At 36.1% G+C, this 20464-nt stretch overlaps 2 protein-coding genes across 3 annotated transcripts in view; both read left to right on the plus strand.

The window, feature by feature from the left end:
- Window positions 1–11411, plus strand: nek8 (NIMA-related kinase 8). Of its 2 annotated transcripts, XM_026282672.1 has the most exons (15): window positions 1–101; window positions 1352–1557; window positions 1793–2025; window positions 2100–2231; window positions 2326–2534; window positions 3065–3144; window positions 3245–3432; window positions 3527–3674; window positions 4221–4297; window positions 5842–5959; window positions 6139–6289; window positions 7830–7993; window positions 8074–8226; window positions 10547–10705; window positions 10874–11411. In XM_026282672.1, the coding sequence occupies exons 1-15, from the start codon at window positions 55–57 to the stop codon at window positions 10900–10902; spliced, it is 2094 nt and encodes a 697-aa protein (XP_026138457.1). In that variant the 5' UTR covers window positions 1–54; the 3' UTR covers window positions 10903–11411. The 2 variants fall into 2 exon arrangements, 1 of the variants encoding a protein (XP_026138457.1); XR_003293844.1 differs by lacking the exons at window positions 8074–8226; window positions 10547–10705; window positions 10874–11411 and having other exon boundaries at window positions 6139–7727; window positions 7830–7969.
- Window positions 11412–14145: 2734 nt separating this feature from the next.
- Window positions 14146–20464, plus strand: part of traf4a (tnf receptor-associated factor 4a) — a 35617-nt gene continuing 29298 nt past the window's right edge. Inside the window, exon 1 of the mRNA XM_026282673.1 lies at window positions 14146–14288. Coding sequence (XP_026138458.1) covers window positions 14146–14288 — 143 coding nt within the window. The remainder of the gene's footprint in view (window positions 14289–20464) is intronic.

A 20464-nucleotide genomic window follows, 5' to 3' on the forward strand; every position in this document is an offset into this window, starting at 1 on the left:
TAGGGGTAAAGGAAGTGTTGCCTAGTGACGGGGCGCGTTTAGAATCCAGCAAACATGGAGAAGTACGAGAAGATAAAAGTGGTCGGCAGAGGAGCGTTCGGGTAAATACACTGAAACGCATTATTTAGTTCGCGAAATTGTTTTAGTGACGTGTACTTGTTTGTTTGAGCTAGCTGCTTTACAAAACAACTTTTGAAGCGTTTGAACTCGATAAAACTTTAACTTGAGAAACTCCGTGAAGAACTTCAAATCTGCAACGCTCCTCAGAATCAGAGCGCGAGCTAACGGAACACACGGAGCATCACTTCTCGCGTTTCCGCATTCCATCAGTGTAGATGTTACAGAGCCAGTATCACACTATTCAACGAGTTACAGTTGCATTAGAAGTTCGAAAAAGATTACGACACTTCTCCTTTCAAAGGGAAAAGAACTGTTGAGCAATGAATAGCTCGCCATATGCTTTTACAATTTGCCTGTCAAAACAGCAATGTTTACAGCGTTCTCATTGGAATTGCTGTCGTAATTTGGAACCTTGACTGGAAAGTCCGGTAGCAAACAGAGAGAGTAAAATTCTAAGTTTCAAGCTTAAAACACTTTAAGAGTCAGGAGAGTACACTTTAAGGACTAATAACGTCAAATTAAAAGCTTGACTTTAAATTAAAATTAAAATCTTTATGTTTTAATAATATTTTGTCGTGATTTAAAGAAATACACTTATTTTGATGTGTTGACTTACACTAAAGCACATGTGAAGTACTTAATAATAATTATAATAATTATAATATAACTTATGTTTTATTCAGTAGCTAATATTTCACTTAAAGTTAACTCATTTAAAATGCAACTTTTTTACAAAAGTGTAACTACAATTTTTTTTTTTACTTTTATGACATGAATGTTTCAATAGTAATTTTATTTTGACATAATTACTTTATTTCTGTTAACCGAGATGTTATGCACGTAGCCTACTTATAAGTATATTCAGCAGGAGGTTTTTAACATTTTCCCAAGGTAATAGAAATAATTGTGAAATTACATATAAAGATGTAATTAAGACCTACTTTAGTGGGTCAAAAAGCACTTTAAAGTTTATTTAATTACGTTTACTGTCAATTTAAAACTAAAAATACATTTTCATTCATTTGCAATTATGCAATTATAATGTCTGGAAATTGTATTCAGTTTAAGATAATTCTTTTAAAGTATATTAGGCTGTTACCACAAAAAAGTATGATAAAATAGACCGTGAACAACTGAATGTGTAAAACTTTGAATTCAGCTGTTAAACTTGAAACTCTTAAAATGGTGTGAAACAAATCCACTTGTATCCTGATTTCTGTATCTGTCACAGGATAGTGCACCTTTGTCGCAGACGCACTGATGGCTCGCAGGTGATCTTGAAGGAGATCCCAGTTGAGCAGATGACGCGTGATGAACGCCTCGCGGCCCAGAATGAATGCCAAGTCCTCAAGTTACTCAGCCACCCCAACATAATTGAGTATTATGAAAACTTCCTTGAGGACAAGGCGCTAATGATCGCAATGGAATACGCTCCAGGCATAGACTTTCTTCACTTATTTTCGATGGTCACTTAATGTGTTCCTACAGTTTAATCAGGAGCAAAATTCATACTATTTATTATTGTGATGCTAATATAATTCTGTATTATTTAAAGGTGGTCGCAGTGGTTGTACAGAACTTAATCTTTGCTGATTTTGACTAATTTGTAAGCACTTTGGATTATGATTTGGAGCAATGTTCTTTAATGCTATTTTTTATATGATTATTGTAGGTGGGACCCTGGCTGATTACATACAGAAGCGCTGCAACTCCCTGTTAGATGAAGATACCATATTACACTTCTTTGTTCAGATCTTATTGGCCCTTTATCATGTGCACAATAAACTCATCCTACATCGGGACCTCAAAACCCAGAACATACTCCTAGACAAGCACCAGACGATAGTAAAAATAGGAGACTTCGGAATCTCGAAAATTCTTGTCAGCAAGAGCAAAGCTTATACTGTAAGTACCGCAGCAGTTCTTTGAATTTGACAGCATGTGGTTTCTTACAGTTCAGATTCTCTTTTTCATGACAGGTTGTGGGGACACCTTGTTATATCTCTCCAGAACTGTGTGAAGGAAAGCCATACAACCAGAAGAGTGATATCTGGGCCCTGGGCTGTGTGCTTTATGAGCTTGCTAGTCTCAAAAGAGCTTTTGAGGCAGCAGTAAGATGATTTTTCTTATTGTCTTGATCTTAAACGATTTTCTTTTTCCTAAATGAATTTTGAATGATGAGCAAAGCTGCTTTTCTGTTATCAGAACCTGCCAGCTTTGGTGCTGAAGATCATGAGTGGCACATTTGCCCCCATTTCCGACCGTTACAGTCCAGAACTGAGACAACTCATTCTCAACATGCTGAATCTGGACCCCTCCAAAAGACCCCAGCTCAATGAGATAATGGCTCATCCCATCTGCATCAGGCCATTGCTCAATCTCTACACCGACATAGGCAACGTCAAAATGCGGAGGCACGACTATTTTGTCTTATTTAATTTTAATTTGACGTTTCTAATGCATTTAATTGTTCTGTTTGGAATGTGTGTTAAGTACTGTAAATGCATTTTGTTTAGCGACTAATTACCACTGTTTTCAGACTTTTGTATTTTTTCTGTTCTTTTTTCTTTTTTGTTTGTTTTCACTGCATTTAATAGTACTATTTTTGGAACTTGTTTTAATTATTGCAAATGCATTTTGTTTGCCCATTAATTTAACTAAATGTTTTATTTTTCTACCTTATTTAATAGAACTGTTTTCAGATTTGTGTATTTTATTTTATTAAATAGAACTGTTTTTAGACTGTTACGCATTTTGTTTGCCGACAATGTTTTTGTTTTGTACTGCATTTACCTGTATTGTTTTTGGTCGTGTTATGCATAGTGAATACATTTTGTTTAGCAGTGAAAATAGATACTCTTTTTATATATGTATCTGTTATGCTAAACAATATATGTATTTAGCTGGTCTTCCTTGTTTTTATTAAATTGTTCTCTTTTTTTAGAATAGAAAAGCCACTTTCTTCTGTACAAACAGGCCCTCATGGAAGACCTGGTGGGCGTGTGACCGGTACCAGAACCAGAGGTGAGATGTTATTTTCTTATGCAGTCTTTAATTTACTATTTATACGTTTTAAAAGCACCATGTCTGCATGAAGCTTTTCTGGTGTGGTTTGTTCCATTAGGAGGGCTGTCCAGTCTTACTTCGACAAAGATGATGCACCCATTGCCGTTATCGTCCGTGTACACCTGGGGCAGTGGCATCTCCACTCCTCTGCGTCTGCCCATGTTAAACACAGAGGTTATTCAAGTGTCCCTGGGCCGCACACAGAAGATGGGCGTCACCAAATCTGGGAAGCTAATCACATGGGAGGTGTGATGATCATTTTTCTTCATCCTAATTGAATTTCACTGATATTATTTTCTTTTCAGTTTTCAGTGTTTATTTCGATTTGACTTTATGCCAGGCCCCCTCGGTTGGATCCGGTGAGCCTACTCTGCCTGGCGCCGTTGAGCAGATGCAGGCCCAGTTTATCTCCCGCTTCCTGGAGGGCCAGTCTGGAGTCACGATCAAATCGGTCTCATGTGGTGATCTCTTCACCACCTGTCTAACAGGTATGCTTCTTACGATCCAGAATATTCCATGCAGGTCTCAGCATATTGTCGAGGCGTGCGATTTTTCATCCCTAATGCCACAAAACCAAAACAAAGTTGACATGTCCATCAGATGCTCTCTTCCTGTCTAATTAGGCAATCCTTAGCTTGAAGCTGCAAAGTGGACCTGTCCATGAGTAATTTAAACATTTGGGATAAAGTTTAAAAAGGATTGAAAGGAAGATGCAATCACACCTTTTACTATCCTTCCTACGGAGCTCATTAAGCACCATTTGTTCACACTGCAAAGGCTAATCTATTGTCCTCTGACATGGTAGCACAGCGGTGTACATTTGTCTGTTCTAAAGTAAAAGATATGCTGTTAGCATTCGCCCCTGCGGGGAATCATTAGTCACCAGCAGATACAGAGGATTAAAGGTCCTCACTTCCGGCTCATTTGCTTTTCTCCTCCAGCGGTTTGCACTGACAGAGAAACAGTTGTTGTTTAAGTCTTTGCCTATCAGCTACAGAAACCATAATCTGCTCAATTTGCTTTCGGTTTTACAGACAGAGGTATAATCATGACGTTTGGAAGTGGAAGCAATGGTTGTCTTGGACATGGGAACTTCAACGATGTGACACAGGTAGGTTTTTTTAGATGATCTTATATAGAGAGATCTATTGTTTTACGATGGAGTATTTTTTATTCTTGTTAACCAGGCTAAGGATTTAAACTAACTAATCTCAAGCTTTGACATCAGGGCTCAACAATAAAGATGACCTGCTGGCCTGGGATCACTGTGACGTTGGTATTGTTCACTAAAACAAAGGGGGAAAAAAAGGAAAGCAGGAAAAATGTATGAATATTAGATGAAAACAAAATTACAAATGTTGCTTTGGCAAATAAATGGAATAAATTAAGTTTATGTTGAGGTACTGCAATTGTTAAAACGTAAATCAAATCAAATTAAAGCTATATTTAAGGAAAACGTAAATTACAAAAGCTAAAAATATTTACAAAAAAAAAAAATGTAAACTGAAAATATAAAATAAAGGAAATTTGAAATTTGCCACTTGGTAGAGATTTGGCTTTATTGCGGTTACATGGTCACTTGACGTTGCGGTGCTACGTGGTCACAAAAATTTCTCATTTGCATTGCGGTTTGAAAAACAAGTGATTTTAAGCTGTTGAAACACAATCAGCAGTGAAAGAGAACTCATTTTGCTGTATGCACTGGAGCGGCAGAATTGAACAGAGTTATTTTTGCTGCTTTATAGCCTTTGAACAGTTAAATACACTCACTTGAATTTGTGAAGATGCCTGTCTTTGCAAGTATCATCATAAACACAGTAATTTAGGTCTTAAGTGAAAGCAAACAGCTGAGAGAGAAAACACATGTAAGTGTATATGGGATCCAGGCAGCTCTTAAAGTGACAGCAGTCTAATATCCCTGCTGTCTGACATTCATGTTAATCAAACAACAAAAGAGAGAAAATCTCTCTCTGCTCTGGACTAAATCACTTTTGAAACTTTACACAGTGAAGAATATGCAGTGTTTTTATAATTTTTTATAAATTACTTCTGCAATGTTTGTAGCATTTAAATGGTCTTCTGTAGATATTTTGTCCTATTGCTTGTAGTTAGTAATTTATTCTAATTTAATCACTGACTCTTTACTTGTCAACTGTGAGCTTGAATTTTTTTTATATTATTTAATTAAGCTTAGTTTTAGTTTTTTGTGATATAGAATTTCGATATCATAAAGAAATTATGTAAAGCAAAAATAATTATACCGTGATGTAAGATTTTGTTCATATTTTGCCATGTGTTCATCATTTTCCAACAAACCTACTCATTCATTTATTGCGTTTTGCAGCTTTCTGTATGGTTAATTGTAAAATTTACAGCTATTTTTTCACATTTTATTTGTAAAGAAAGATGAACTATGAAGTTACATGTGTAAAAAGCATAAAAGTAAATAAATAGATATTTAGTATTACATTTAAATGCATATTAAATATTTAATGTTAGAACTATACTAGAGGTATATTTATTAAGTCAAAATAAATATAATAAAAATTAAGTAATTTTTTTGTACATTCAAACCACTCACCGCTCATTTTCTTTACAATGTGTAAAAATCTTTTTTGTATTCATGGTTCTTCTTGTTCCTGTCTTTGCATTCAGCCCAAGATAGTGGAGGCTCTGCTGGGTTATGAGCTGGTTCAAGTGTCTTGTGGAGCATCCCACGTCCTGGCAGTGACCAATGAGCGAGAGGTTTTCTCCTGGGGGCGAGGAGACAACGGTAAATGAGCAACATCACTTGTCACTCGAACACTGTGTTTCTTCGGGTTTCTCTTTGTACTCTTGTAGACAGTAGCAGCGCCTCCAGGCAGACCTGGTATTTTGTGCCTCGTCGTCCTCCTCTCCCTCACTTTCTCTCTCTCTATCGCACTCACTCTCTGTTATCTCTCTGTCCGACAGGCCGGCTGGGATTGGCATCTCACGACTGCCACAACTGCCCACAGCAGGTGAGTTTGCCGGCTGATTTTGAAGCCCAGCGTGTGCTGTGTGGGATCGACTGCTCCATGATCATCAGCACACAGCACCAGATTCTGGCCTGTGGGAACAACAGGTACTCAAAATGTCCTCTAGTTAGCATGTGGTTGACTGTCACAGATTCACTGGTTAATGAACCTGCCACAAATCTAATCACAATTATAAACAATAATGAATCCCAAAATGTAAAAAAATGTATCTCAATGAATTTCTTTCTTAGCTGTTTAGGCAGTTTTTCAGATTGCTAAACCAGTTTAGGGAGTTCACACTCCTCATTCCTGCTCTAGCATTTGAAAGAACCGTGAATGCTGAAGACATTTCATCACAGGAAATGACCAACACAATGTCCATATTTTGAATAACTGTCACACCCTGTCAGTCACACCATCGTACCGTCTGAGTGCGAAATATCTTTTTTTCTTACAGACTTACCAGATGTGGTTGTAAAATAAAAAAAAAATACACTTTACCATACAAAATAGTATTTATTACAGAAGTAAATATATAAATGTAATAAGAATGAAAATTATGTCAGCTTTTACTCAACCTCGTGTTGTTCCGAACCTGTGTGAGTTTCTTTCTTCTGTGGAATATCAAAGAAGATATTCTGAAGAATGTTGGGAAACAAACAGTCGCTGGTCCCCATCGACTTGCATAGTATAGAAAAATACAATGAAAGTCAGTGGGGACCAGAAACTGTTTGGTTACTCACATTCTTCAATCATACATCATCATTCTTCTTTTGTGTTCAGTGGACAGAAAGAAATTAATGAACTATTCCTTTAAATGCAAACTGAAGGTAATGTTTTCAGACGCTTAATTGCAATAAACTTTAGCTTTTTTACCCATTTAAGTAGGACTTAAGTACATCTTTATATGTAATTTCCTAATTACTTCTAATTTCTATTGAAACTTTTATGTCATGTATATACATTTGTAATGACTCTGCAATTTAATAAAATATATATTACCTTTTAATGTAATACAATTATAATTAAGATATTATTCAACCCATTAAAGGAAGTGTTCTTTAAATCACAGCAAAAATGATTAAATCAATAATTACAAATTTAAATTTAAAAATGTACTCTATTTTTTATTTTTTTTTACATTATTACAAAGTGCAGTTTAAAAAGAAAAAGTACTTTAAAGAATAGTTCACCCAAAAATGAAAATTCTGTCATTAATTACTAAAGTCATTTCAAACTTGTAAGACCTTTGTTTTTGCTGTGATTCTGACTGACGTGGAAGAGAAAAAATAGTTGAGTTAAGTTTTTTTTTTTCTTAGCACACAAAAAGAAGTATCTTGTAGCTTCCTAACATTACGGTTAAAGCACTGATGTCACATGGACTATTGTAACGATGTCCTTACTACCTTTCTGCACTTTGACTGTGGTAGTTCCCTTGCTGGGACAGAGGGTGCAGGGTCAGAAAGCTCTCGGATTTCATCCAAAATATCTTAATTTGTGTTCTGAAGGTGAATGAAAGTCATATGGGCTTGGAACAACATGAGGGTGAGTAATTAATGACAGAATTAAAAGTGCTAAGGGCACTTCTTTTTCACATAGGGCTGCTAAAGTAAGATTTGAATGAATAAATAACCATCTTAAATGCAGGTTTAACAAGCTGGGTTTGGATAAGGTCTCTGGCACAGAGGAGCCCCCGTCTCACTGTCAGGTGGAGGAGGTCCACACGTTCCAGCCCGTCCAGTCGGCTCCTCTCAGTGTTGAGAAGATTGTGTATATAGACATCGGCACAGCACACTCTGTTGCAGTCACAGGTCAGAGAACTTCATTTACACTGTTTACAGTTCAGTCTGAGGACCGACTCACAGACTATGAATATGTGTCCTAAATGCAGAGAAAGGTCAGTGTTTCACCTTCGGCAGTAACCAGCATGGGCAGCTTGGCTGCAGTTCCCGCCGAAGCAGTCGAGTGCCCTATCAAGTGTCAGGCCTGCAGGGGATCACCATGGCCGCGTGTGGTGATGCGTTCACTCTGGCTATCGGAGCAGGTAAACAAGTGAATCTCACAAAACAGGTCACATTTCACCCCGAAATCAAAAGAAATGAAAATGAAGTCTGTTTTTAGCAGTGTAAAAATTGTTTAATGACAGTCAGTAAAGTATATCATTATTGTAATGCATTTCTGATGATCCAGATTTTTTCAGTGTTGATTGTAATTATTGTAATATAGTGTTTTATCTTATTATAGCAAAAACAAATAGCAAGACTTCTTCAAGACTCAATGATCTGAACCGACTTTAGGCCAGCCTAAAAAAACGCTCAAGACAGTTGATGGGACACTGCAGTGCGTCGTCATGATTACTTATAATTTTCACATGTTTTAAGCCTTGCCGTTTTAAACATTCAAAAGAGTTTAAAACACAAGACTGAGTAATCGCGCGCCGTGCTTGGTGCGCACACAGAGAGCCGCGTCTCACGGACAGCAACACCAAACCCGAGCTCTCCTTGGCATCCTGCTGCACTTGAACAAACAAACACAATTCGCAGTTTAAACATGCAAACAGAATTTTTTTTGAAAAAGCACAATTCCGCACCAGCGCACAGTGTTCTGTTCGCAAAGGGCACATGCAGAGAGACGCGTTTCAAAGCCATTGAACACTGAATTTGCCCCTTCTTGCTTTTGTATCAACAAATACATGCAAAACGATGTCAAAATACCTGTCTTGGAAAGTATTTTCGAAAAAACTGTCGGTTATGTCTTAATTGAAAGTAAACAGTGGAGAAAGAAATCTGATCTGTATTATAATAATGGATGCATCGTCTCTTAAAGTGACCGCACCTCATTTTAATTGTAATGTTAATCCAAGAAAATGAAAGATATCACTTACTGCTCTTGAATGAATTATTTTAACAAGAGTTAATCCACAGCAAAACCAGAAATTATTCAGACACCAGATATAATATTTTGACATTTTTTATTAGTGGGTGCAGGACACTATAGTTAATTAATGTAAGTGAGTACAGCAAAATAAAACGAATTTGTGAAATATTATACCCAAAAATTCTTCACACTGTGGACTACCAGTGAAATTGTTCAAAACAATTTGGGACCAAAAATGATTCAAACATTTTTGACCTGACCATGTTTTGCTTATTTGTTTTTTTTTTTTCTTTAATTGCTATTTAACCACAGACTTAACAAAATTAAACATTGCTCAACAAAGAATTGATAGTTGTGTAAAATATTGGCATACTGACAGTTATATAAAGTTTTGTTTGATTGTAATCCATTACCCACCTTTTTATCAAATTATCTGACATTATCAAGATGAATTTGTTCTGACAGTTTAACTCTGAGATCTTGTTCTATTATATTACCATTTTCTAAACTAGCAAATAAACTGTGATAATGTGAGAAATGTTGAAGGTACTGTATCTGAAAACATTTTGGTTTGACTGTATATTTTTTTTTTTTTACACTTAAGACTATGCAGTGCTATTTTACATTTTATTATTCGGTTTCTGTACTAGGACACCTAGAACTTTAACAAGCTTAAACATTGTGTAAATAGCACAAATAATTAAATAGAACGAACATACAAATGAAACAAATTCAAACAGGGCCCACTTGTACAACCTGCACCGGGGCCCTGCAAACCCCAGCTATGACCCAGCACTAACCAAATAAATACATAAATGATTTAGAGGGGAAATAGGAAAATTGAGAATTTATTAAGTTCTTGTTTTAGCTTACTTGATAAGATTACATAAAAAAAGCAATTACCGTGAAAAATTCTCAATTGTTTTGCATTATGTTAATGGCAAATAGAGGAAAATAATGTTGTTTAATGCAAAAAAAAAAAAAAACAAAGAAAAAAAAAAAAAAAAAAAAAAAAAAAAAAAAAAAAAAAAAAATATATATATATATATATATATATATATATATATTTATTTATTTATTTATTAATTTTTTTTATGTTTATGAAAATTTTGAGGAAAACTCTGCCACAATACAAAAATATTTAATGGTTTTTATGAAACTATAAGATAAAATACTATGTTTTAACCAAACTATAACAAACAACAGCACTTGAATGGCACTGCAGTTCAGACAAGGCTGCCATCATGCCATTAACTGCTTCAGTCACAGAATGTGCTTCAGTGGGGGCAGGTAGGCTAATTAATGTGACGTGGCTAAAGGTCATGTAACCCCGACTGTGTCCAGAAGACTCTGAAGACCTTTATTCTTTCATATTGTCTTTGTTCATTCATGATTCTCACAGGATCTGACATGCAAAGAAACAAAGATGTTATCCAACCTAATGATGTTCAGAACTGTGAGTAAATGTTCTGCTCTTTGATTCTCAGAGGGGGAAGTGTACACCTGGGGTAAAGGGGCACGTGGTCGGCTTGGACGGAAAGAGGAGGATTCTGGGAAACCAAAGGCAGTGCAGCTCGATGAGAGCCACCCTTACACTGTCACGTCAGTGGCTTGTTGCCATGGAAACACACTGTTGGCTGTGAAACGTAATGTGCAGCTATCGTCTCTTTTACGGATGTTGACAGATCTTGAATCTAGACTGGAATCTAATGTATTTATTGTAATGATCTGTTGTAGATTTGGCATTACAAAGGTTGCTGTCAGTCTGATAAAAACCCAGTGACTATATTCTGGCTTATCATTTCTCTCCTCAGCGTTTTTTGAAGAGGCTGTTCCGAAGTGACATCACCGCCCAAATGACTGCACACACGCAGCAGAAGAGCCGCTCCACTCCTGTCCATGACATGATGGTGTGTGTTCACTGAGATTTGAAGTCATGCAGTTTATGCATTTATAGTGTAATATGATTTCCAGATTAGTAAAGCTTTTTTTGACCAAATATATATGCCTATTAACTTATGCCAACAGAATTGTTCAAATTCTGTGTTTGCAGTATTACATATTACTTTTTATTGTGCAAAAAAATCTTACTTAATTATGTCCTTATTATTATTCATAATAATAATAAAATATGTAGCATTGTAAATAATGCCTTACTGAGGTCAGACTGTCTGGAAGAAAAAGTAAAAAAAAAACTTTTTTTAAAGAACATAATAAATGCTGCTTATGTTTCCACATAACTTAAAGCTGAAACATAATTTCCAAAGTGTATGTATCATAATGTTTTCCTCAACATTATGACAGGTCCTATGTAAACATTCTTGTGGACAAAAATAAATGATTTCAAAAAGCTTTAGTATTTAATATGTATTCATTGTCTAGAAAATATATTCACCATATTGCTACCTTTTTATATATATATATTATTATTTAACAAAAAGCAAAAGACGAAGGCATCTAACACTATCAGGCTCTATTCTTTTTCTATTCTTGAATTGAATTATATCTGGGTTTTTTTTGGTTTTGATTTGTTTTATTATATAATATAAAAGAAAATCCCTGCTACAAGTGCTGTGTGAAGCTAACTGAGTCTTGTTATAGCACTTGTGTATCATTGCTCTTTAGTTGTTTTGATTGCTTCCATTGTCCTCATTTGTAAGTCGCTTTGGATAAAAGCATCTGCTAAATCACTACATGTAAATGTCATTTTATATCACCACTACTGCTAATATAAATAATAGTTTAATTGTTAATGTAATTATAATCACTAAGAATTATTAATTATACTTAGTTCACTCTCATTGTCACACATTTACTGTTGTTATAACAGTAAATTATGCATAATTATGTGCAACTAATCCTAGATACATGTTGTTAATTTAATTACTCAGCGATTATACATTAAATTAGACAAAATTAACAAAGACCTTAAACAGTGTAGTATTTTATAGCCAGAAGAACAATCACAATAAATATTAATGTTATTGCAAATCAAAAAGCATACTCGTGTTTTATCCTGGCATGATGCACAGATCTAGCTCATGCGTCCATCATGCTATGATGTAATTCTTTTGCAATACGTGATGCTCACAACGTGTCCCTAATGCAGCGCGCGCTTTTCCATGCACAACATATGTAACGTTGACGAGAGTTTAATATGTTTAATTGAAGCCGAGCTATGAAATATGCTAACTCTAATAAGCTATTTAACTCTAATTCCATCTTTTGTGCTGTTGTTGTTGACGTAATGTCTGCTCTTGCGCGTACACTATTGCGTCAGCTTCTCACCGATAGAGGGAGTCGTTTGCCTTACAAATAACTTTCTGCAACCTTTCATCACCAGGAGTCCAGTTATTGCCTTTGTAATTTTTTTAAATAAATATGCACTTTTTAAACAGTTAATTAGTTTGCATTCTAAATGTATATTTAAATTAATATTGTTCATATATTTTTTCATAGTAAATTTCGTATGATGTTTGATTTCTGGGTAAGATTTTAATGGAGCTGGTCAAATTGACCCTAATTGCCTTCAATGCAATTCCCTAAGTATCACATTATTAAAAACAAGGAGGAATCAGGTATGAACAGAAACATTTTAATATCAGTATTTGTCACGCAGTGCAAACAATTCATAACAAAAACTGTATCACTGTTTTTGTGACATATGTGGGAACAGTAAAAGATTAGTTCATGACAAGTTTATTTAATTTTTTATATCAACTTCAAATTTGGAACACAACGTGTTCATGGCACCTAAATGAGAAAAAGTCACAACATTTCTGGAAGAAAAAGATGAGTTAAATAGTATTTCATAGCCTACATTGAAAATAGAAATGATAGCCCACTTTTACCATCTGAGTCCGAGAAAGTCTTTTTCAGCACTGAAAATAGTTAGAAAAAGCGTATTTTTCCCCCTTTCAAGCGCAGCAAAACACCAATATAACAACATATACCCAATAAATATATTTAATTTGGGTCTGTACAAAAAAAAAAATGTGGGTCAAATTGACCCCCAAACATTAAAATCGTCAGAAAATTATTTGTGTGCACTTCAAAACACATCAGTGTCCTCACTTTGCATGCAGGTTCATGGCCCTAAATGAGAAAAAGTCGCAAAATATCAATAAAATAGATTAACTGCTATTTCCAACAGCTCAAAAATAAAAATGCAAACACTATAGCCTACGTTTTCGTACAACCTTGAATCAAGCACAAAAATTCTAATGAATTAGAATTATATTATAAACACAGTATATAAATAAGAGGGTATTTGGTCAGTTTTTTGCTGGTCAGTCTGGGAAAACATTTAAAACTAGCTGGATGGATGGTTTAAGCTGGTCTCCTAGCCTGGCCAACTAGGACCAGTATGACCAGATAAAAAAAAAAAAGCTATGTCCAGGCTGGAAGACCAACTAAAACCAGCCAGCCATCTCAGCTCTCTTTTATTTATTTTTATTCTATGCAAGGTGTTCATATCGCAAGCACAGGCTACCACAAAAACGTTTTGTTAAAAAGTTTCTAAGACCAAGATTCAGGTGTGAGGAGAACCTCAAGAGAAATCCTGAAAATGATTTACAGAAAAGCGTTTAAATAATCCCCTTACTTGGTTACATTATAATGCGCACAGTTAGCATTACTGTACACAACTGTAAATAAGCTTCCCCGTCTGATTTCTGCTGGGCTGAGAGAGATTTAAATTAGGCTCCTCCCTCATGCATAGTGGGTGGGGCTTTATATACCTAAACAGATGGGATCCGAGCTTTGTCTCCGGGCTGTCAGTGTTATTCTCGACAGCTGCTGTGAACGGCTCTCGTCGCGTTTCTCTTCATCTCGGTTCATCTGCGAGCACCAGCGCTGCATTGACAGCCTCGTGCCACCGACACATCGCTGGGTTTAAGCTGTCACCCTGATGCTGGATCGAGCCGTGTTGCTCGAAAGAGAAAAGCTGAGACGGAACAATACCGACGGAGCTTGTGTATCGTTGGCAAGTGAATATCAGCTTTCGTGAAGGACTCTGTCACCGCGCCTTTGCAAGCGGAGGACAACAAACGCCAGGTCCTATAGACGCTCACTGTAAACAGCAGCAATGCCGGGGTTTGACTACAAGTTCCTGGAGAAGCCCAAGAGACGCTTTCAGTGTCCTCTGTGTAGCAAAGCAATGAGGGAACCCGTCCAAGTTTCCACATGTGGACACCGATTCTGCGATACATGTCTGCAGGAATTTCTCAGGTAAGGAAGCACATTTGACAAACACATACTGTGTGTTCTTTGCAGGAGGAACGACAACAACAACAACAACAACAACATAGGATACACATAACCAGCATTTTAAAGCGGTGGTTTAAAACACTGAAGTGCGTTCCAATGATAAAATGTTTCTTCAGTTATCGTTTCAACACAAGACAGTCAGTCATCTGCGCTACATTGATATTTAATATCTGCCCATGGGCCTTGAGTTCATCTGGCAGCCAATAGGATAGCAGGGATGCTTGTATGCAAATATATTGCAAATGAAGTTTAGCGTCAGGAGACAAGCACTGAAAGAAGCTACATGTGTACGCGAAGGAAATGCAACATTAGAAAAAAAGAAAGGAGAGGTGGGTAGACAGTTAAATGAAATCATAATATCTAAAAACATACTCTTGGCAGTAGTTATATGAGAGCAGTTTCTGTTGTACCATCTAGTGTCATTAACAGCAAGCACACTGATACGAATAGTAGCCTAAAATGGCTATATATATTATTAGGTTTTGTTCGAATCGAAAGATAACTGATTTAACCTAAATTGATTTATTTATACCAATAATATTTATGGGTCAAATCAATAGCTAGTAAGGCCACAGGTTACTAATGTACTTGTGGAGAGTGTAAATATTTTGGTTCAGTGCATCCAGTTGTGGTCTACCTTCATAGATGCAGGATAAAAAAAATATTTTCAGACCCGTGTGTGTGTGTGTGTGTTCAGGCGGTAGAGCCTCTCAGCTCTGGCCCTGTCTGTCATTTTGACCTGAGGCACTACAAGGCTCAGGCTCTTTGAGAGGGGGTCTTCCTGTGGGATTAGGAAGCGAATCCTTTATTGGAATCAGTGTGCAGAAAGACTGGCGGATCGTTTGCTCAGCACTAATTTGTTTTCTTTGTAATTCGTTTGCTAGGTCGTGTATAAACGGCATGGCAATGCATAGAACAGAGATGCTCAAATTGAACATCAAGTCAAATGAACAAAAAATCTTTAAGCATGCAGGCCAGCAAAAAACTGTTTGGATAGCAGTTCTGCAGTACGGTGTAATGTTTATTGTCTGCGTTTTGAATTATGTATCAGTGTATTAGCTTTCATTTTCATCTAGCAGGAAATTCAAAATGAGTACATTTACAATGTCAACCAAAACTGCTTTACAAACTGGTTTATAACCGAAACCGTGAATCCAATCAGCTGTAGTGAACGGCTATAAAACAGGAGTGCACTTCAGTGCTAGGTGTATAATGTTATGCTAGTATCATCCGGTTATTGGATAAGAAGGTGCTTGGAGAATGATGTGATGGCACTGTAAACTTGTAAACTGAATGATTGACAGCTGAGATGCACGTTCAGGTGTGACGTTTTAGTCTTAGAGGATTAGTCATGCATAAAAAAAAAAAAAAAAAAAAAAAAAAAAATCAAGGAAATAACTTATAGAAAAATAAACTCCAGTATCGGTACTACATACATTACGGTTCAAAAATCTGAAGTTGGTAAGATTTAAAAATGTTTTTAAGTCACTTTTGCTCATCAAGGTTGCATCTGTTTGATTAAAAATTCAGTAAAAAATTGTATTATAGCGAAATATTAATATAATTTAAAATAACTAGTTTCTATTTTAATTTGATTTAAAATGTAATTTATTCCTGTGAGGGCAGAGCTGAATTTCTCCAGTCTTCTCTGTCATGTGATCCTTTAGAAATCATTATAATATGCTGATTTTCTGTCAAAGAAACATTTATTATTATTAACAGTTGTGCTGCTCAATATTTTTACCATGTTTCATTCTTTGAAATATAAATCTTTGGCAGCATTTTAAACGTCTTTACTGTCACTTTTGATCAATTTAATGTGTCCTTGCTGAATATAAATATAAAAAAAAACAAATAAAAAAAAAAAACTTTTGAACGGAAGAATATCTTTTTAGGGAAGTTAACTGACATCCTCCGTGAGTCAGAATTGGCCTGCGGGTTGCCGGTTGAATAGGATGTTACTGTAGACATTGTCAGGCATTAGTTCAAACAGATCATATCTTAAATGCTGCACGCTAATAGAAAATCTCTATATTTATATTTAGAACATTGACCGATTATTGTATCATGCCAACCCTGATATCCAGACACAGCAAGGAACATAAGAGCGTGAACTGAATTTCTTTTTTTTTTAACACGCATGATCAATTCAGCCCTGAACAACAGCAACAAAGGCTCCATGTGAGTCACAGATAGGGCAAAGATCGTATCGAGTTTTTCTACATATCCAAACAGGTTTTGTTTCTCTCCTGTCTGCATGTTGTGGAATATAAACAGAACCTGTGCTGATGCTCTGCTGAAAGACAAAAGGTCACAGGGTTTGTGAATGCGATGTCCACTGTAGGCTCTCAAAGAAACACTGAATTATCATGTACGTTTTTGGACGGAGGGAGGAAAAAGGAAGGGCTTGATGCATTTCGCCTAAGGCTGTGTGTGTTTATGTTTGTTCTATTCTCAGAAAACCTCTTTCTTCTCACGCCTACATAGGAGAAAGATTCTAGAACGTGAAGCTTTGCTCAGTTTTGTATTCACAAAACTGCTTGAGATGATACAAATAAAAGACGTGCCGTGGAAGACTAAATGAACACAGACAATGCTTATGAATCATCAGGTCATTAGTGTGTCACTGGGAAGAAAGCCAATCTGCTTTTCTTTATAAGTAACTTTTTCTTTACCAACTTTTGTCACCAGCTAATGAGTGACTTTTTAACATTAGTTAAAGCTACGCCTATTTAGAGTTTACTGTGTTTGTTTTACATAAACCAGGCTTCCCACACAACAGGCAAATTGCTTTTTTTAAACTTTTCCCTTTTTTTGCTGTTATTCAAGTAAGTATTTTTAAAAAAGGATTTTAAAGAGACTAGATGCGCAAAAAATAAACCAGGGGTCCGGGGCCCACTAGGGGGCCTTAGCAAACTTCCAAGAGGGCCTCAAGATTACGTAAAACTAGATGAAACAAGCTTTGAAATTAGCAGAAATGACTGAATATCAAGATATTTTGTATTTTAGTTCACCCCCTCAACTGTTGTTTTATTCCTTGAAGAAACAGGATTTACACGTGTGATTTCAGGACCTGGAACGGTCCCATAAATTAATAAAATTTTAAAACACCATTGGTATTTTTTATAAATACTGGGGTATTTGTTTATATATATATATATATATATATAAAATAAGAATAAAACTTTTTCTAGTTATTCCAAAATCTAAAATATTTGATCAAAAATAAATGTATGATTAAAAGGAAAAAATTTATTGAAAAAAAAACTGAAATTTTCCAGTAAAGCTGAAAATGTTACCCATCCTTTGAATATTGTTGTGATCAATGGTGGGCCTTGGAGTCCAAAAAGGATGAGAACCACTGATCTAAATGTTATATTAAGCATTTATTGTTAAATTAGTTTTAAGTTCAGATCATGGCTTACGTGTGTTTTGGCAATCAGAATCGAAAACTCACGTGCCAGCGTGTTAAAATAAGCATGTGCTTTGTTGACATTGCGTGATAAGCGTGCATTCGCTTCTTAATTGTTGTGTACAGTACACTTTCTGAGTTATTCCATCCGTTACTGCATTCAGCCTCCGATCAGTTCAGACCTGCCTTTTCATTGAGAAATATTGCCATATTTGTGAGGATTTACATGGGTTATGCTCTTGCACAACTATGAATCACCATCTGCTGCGTTTAAACCATTATTAGAAAAGGGCCTCCAGCTACTTCAGGTTGAGTCTCACGCTACACGCACACCTATAGACGTGCCTCGCAAAAGTTAGTTTCAGATTCAACCCTGAATCATCTCAATCGAACTCCATTTACTTGGATTTGTCCCATGCATGCACACCGACGGACTTTGCTCCCATCTCGGTTTATTTGTGTTGTAAATGGAGCATGTTTCCGCTGAAGGGGGAATGCGTGAGGCGGTTATCTTAGAAGGCCTAATCAGAGCCGGGAGGGTCATGAGGGGCCGAACCTCAGGCCTTATCACTCCAGCAATCAGCTCGAGTCATGTGACCGTGACGCTAATGCAGAATAGATGAACCTTGAGCTGAGGGCATTTGGTTCACCGCCATCACACAAAAGAGGCTCTCATAATATGGGCTAACATCTCTTAATGCACACACAAGGACACCCTTTATGTCATTAAGCAATGGTTTAGACTAGTTAGACGAGTCGAGTCAAATAAACTCTTAGATGTTTTCATGTGGTGCTTTGTGAGATAGCGGTAACTGTTTTGTATTCAAGCTTTAGCTTTGTTTGCTTAGCGTCTGGACTTCTTGTGTAAATATTCTGCACATAATGCACATTAGGTGCGTCCCAGTTCACATACTTATGCACTTCCTTGCCATTTTGTAGTATAAATGGTACAAGTAATGATTTCAAGGGTTATAATAGTTTTTAAAAATTCTGTCATTAATTACTCGCCCTCGTGTCGTTTCAAACCCATTATTCTTCCGTTCATCTTTGGAACACAAATTAATTTGAATGAATTTTTCCATGTGATATCAGTGGTTAACCATAGTTTTATAAAGCTACTAGAACAATTTTTGTGCGCAAAGAAAAAACAATTACTCAACATTTCTCAATTTAATTTAATTTGATGTACTACAATAATTACTACAAAAATACATAGAGAGATAAAAACTGAAACTAATCAAACTGACAAAAGCGCATTAAAATTACTTTAATTTTAATTAAAAGTAAATAAATATCTGAAAATATAAAGTTTACAACTAGTTTGGAGCTATGCACATCCTATACATGTGGCTACACTAGCAAATGTGACACTCTAATATGCATAGAAATATAAAAAAATATATACAAATATTGAAATAGTGTAAATGAGTTTTTAATTAAATTTGCTTGTTTTTTTTTTTGCTCTTTTTATGGCAAAGAGTGAAATTTCCATCTGCCATCTTGGATGAATTTTTTTTTTCCACTGAACTTTTCTCAGTGCATTCTGGGATTGCCTTCTCTGCAAAAGATAAACATGATGTTACTTTAGAATGTGGCCAGAACAAAAGTCCAAAATCGAATACTGTCTACTAGTGTCTATTACCTTCTGCATTTGGTTTGAAACTTACCGTGACTGTTAAAAAGTACTTTTACTTTTTTGAGTAATGTGAATTCAGAAATACTTTTTATCTCACAAACTATACTATGTGAAAGTGAATTCTTCATATTTGCTCACAGCGAATGTTTCTTGAAAGAAAATATGATTTTTCTACCTAACTTTTGGAACACCACATGCTGCCTAAATATGGTGACTAAATGGGCAGCTGACTAGAGCCCCGTTTCAACCGCAAAAGTGGCTTAGGTTTTAAAACAAAGGATTCTTTAAGCTAAAAATGACATTTTCCAATTCCAACTAATATTTGCTTCTCTTGTTAATCCACACGAATGAGTAATTTTAAAAAAATAACAAGAACCGATCTAAAATTAGAAAGGCCACCACTCAGAAGCTACTTTTATCCAAAGAAAGTACAAAAGGTGACTATCCTGGTCTAAGGAGCATAAAACCTTCATTTCTCTACTGAGCTTCAGTTTGCACAAGCTCTTTTCTCAAACACAATGCCTTTAAAAAAAATGTCTGAATAGAGTCTTCTGTTTCTTGTATTGAAGTCAATTCCTCCTGCGTTCTCTTGAGAGCTGATGGTCTGCAACATGTGCACTCTGAAGCCTTGCAACGGAAGGACGGGTTTAACCGGGGTAGAATGGGGTAACTGCTGACAGGCAAAGTGGGAAAAGAAAGATTGACTTCTTTCCAGCCAGGGCCATCTGTGCGAACAACATCTTTTTTACATTAAAGCTCAAATGAATTGCCCTCTGTCCATTGAGAAACAGAGAGGAGCCCCTTTGGCCTGTCACAGACAGTGAGTAGTTCTCTGAGGAAAGGGAGATTTAGAGGAAGCATTGGTGCCCAGTGTTGAGAGGAAGCCAGGCTGGGTATGACAGCCCCTCCTCAGGATTCATGCCATTCAGGCAGATGAATAGTGACTGGGCATCCTCTCTCACTTCCTGTCCAGCCTCATCAAAGACCCCCACATCCTCTCACAGGTGCCACTGGCTCATCAATGACATAATAGATCTGAGGAGGCAAACACTGTTTATAGGACCGTTGTATCATGCTGACTGTTTTTAT

Source organism: Carassius auratus, chromosome 15 (assembly GCF_003368295.1).
Source record: "Carassius auratus strain Wakin chromosome 15, ASM336829v1, whole genome shotgun sequence".
NCBI lineage: Eukaryota > Metazoa > Chordata > Actinopteri > Cypriniformes > Cyprinidae > Carassius > Carassius auratus.

Excerpts from the sequence above, each read along its gene's own strand:
- nek8 (XM_026282672.1), top strand. The coding sequence starts at position 55 with ATGGAGAAGTACGAGAAGATAAAAGTGGTCGGCAGAGGAGCGTTCGG. Across the intron at positions 102-1,351 it reads GTCGGCAGAGGAGCGTTCGG|GATAGTGCACCTTTGTCGCA; the intron begins GTAAATACACTG and ends TATCTGTCACAG. Across the intron at positions 5,960-6,138 it reads CTGGGGGCGAGGAGACAACG|GCCGGCTGGGATTGGCATCT; the intron begins GTAAATGAGCAA and ends TCTGTCCGACAG.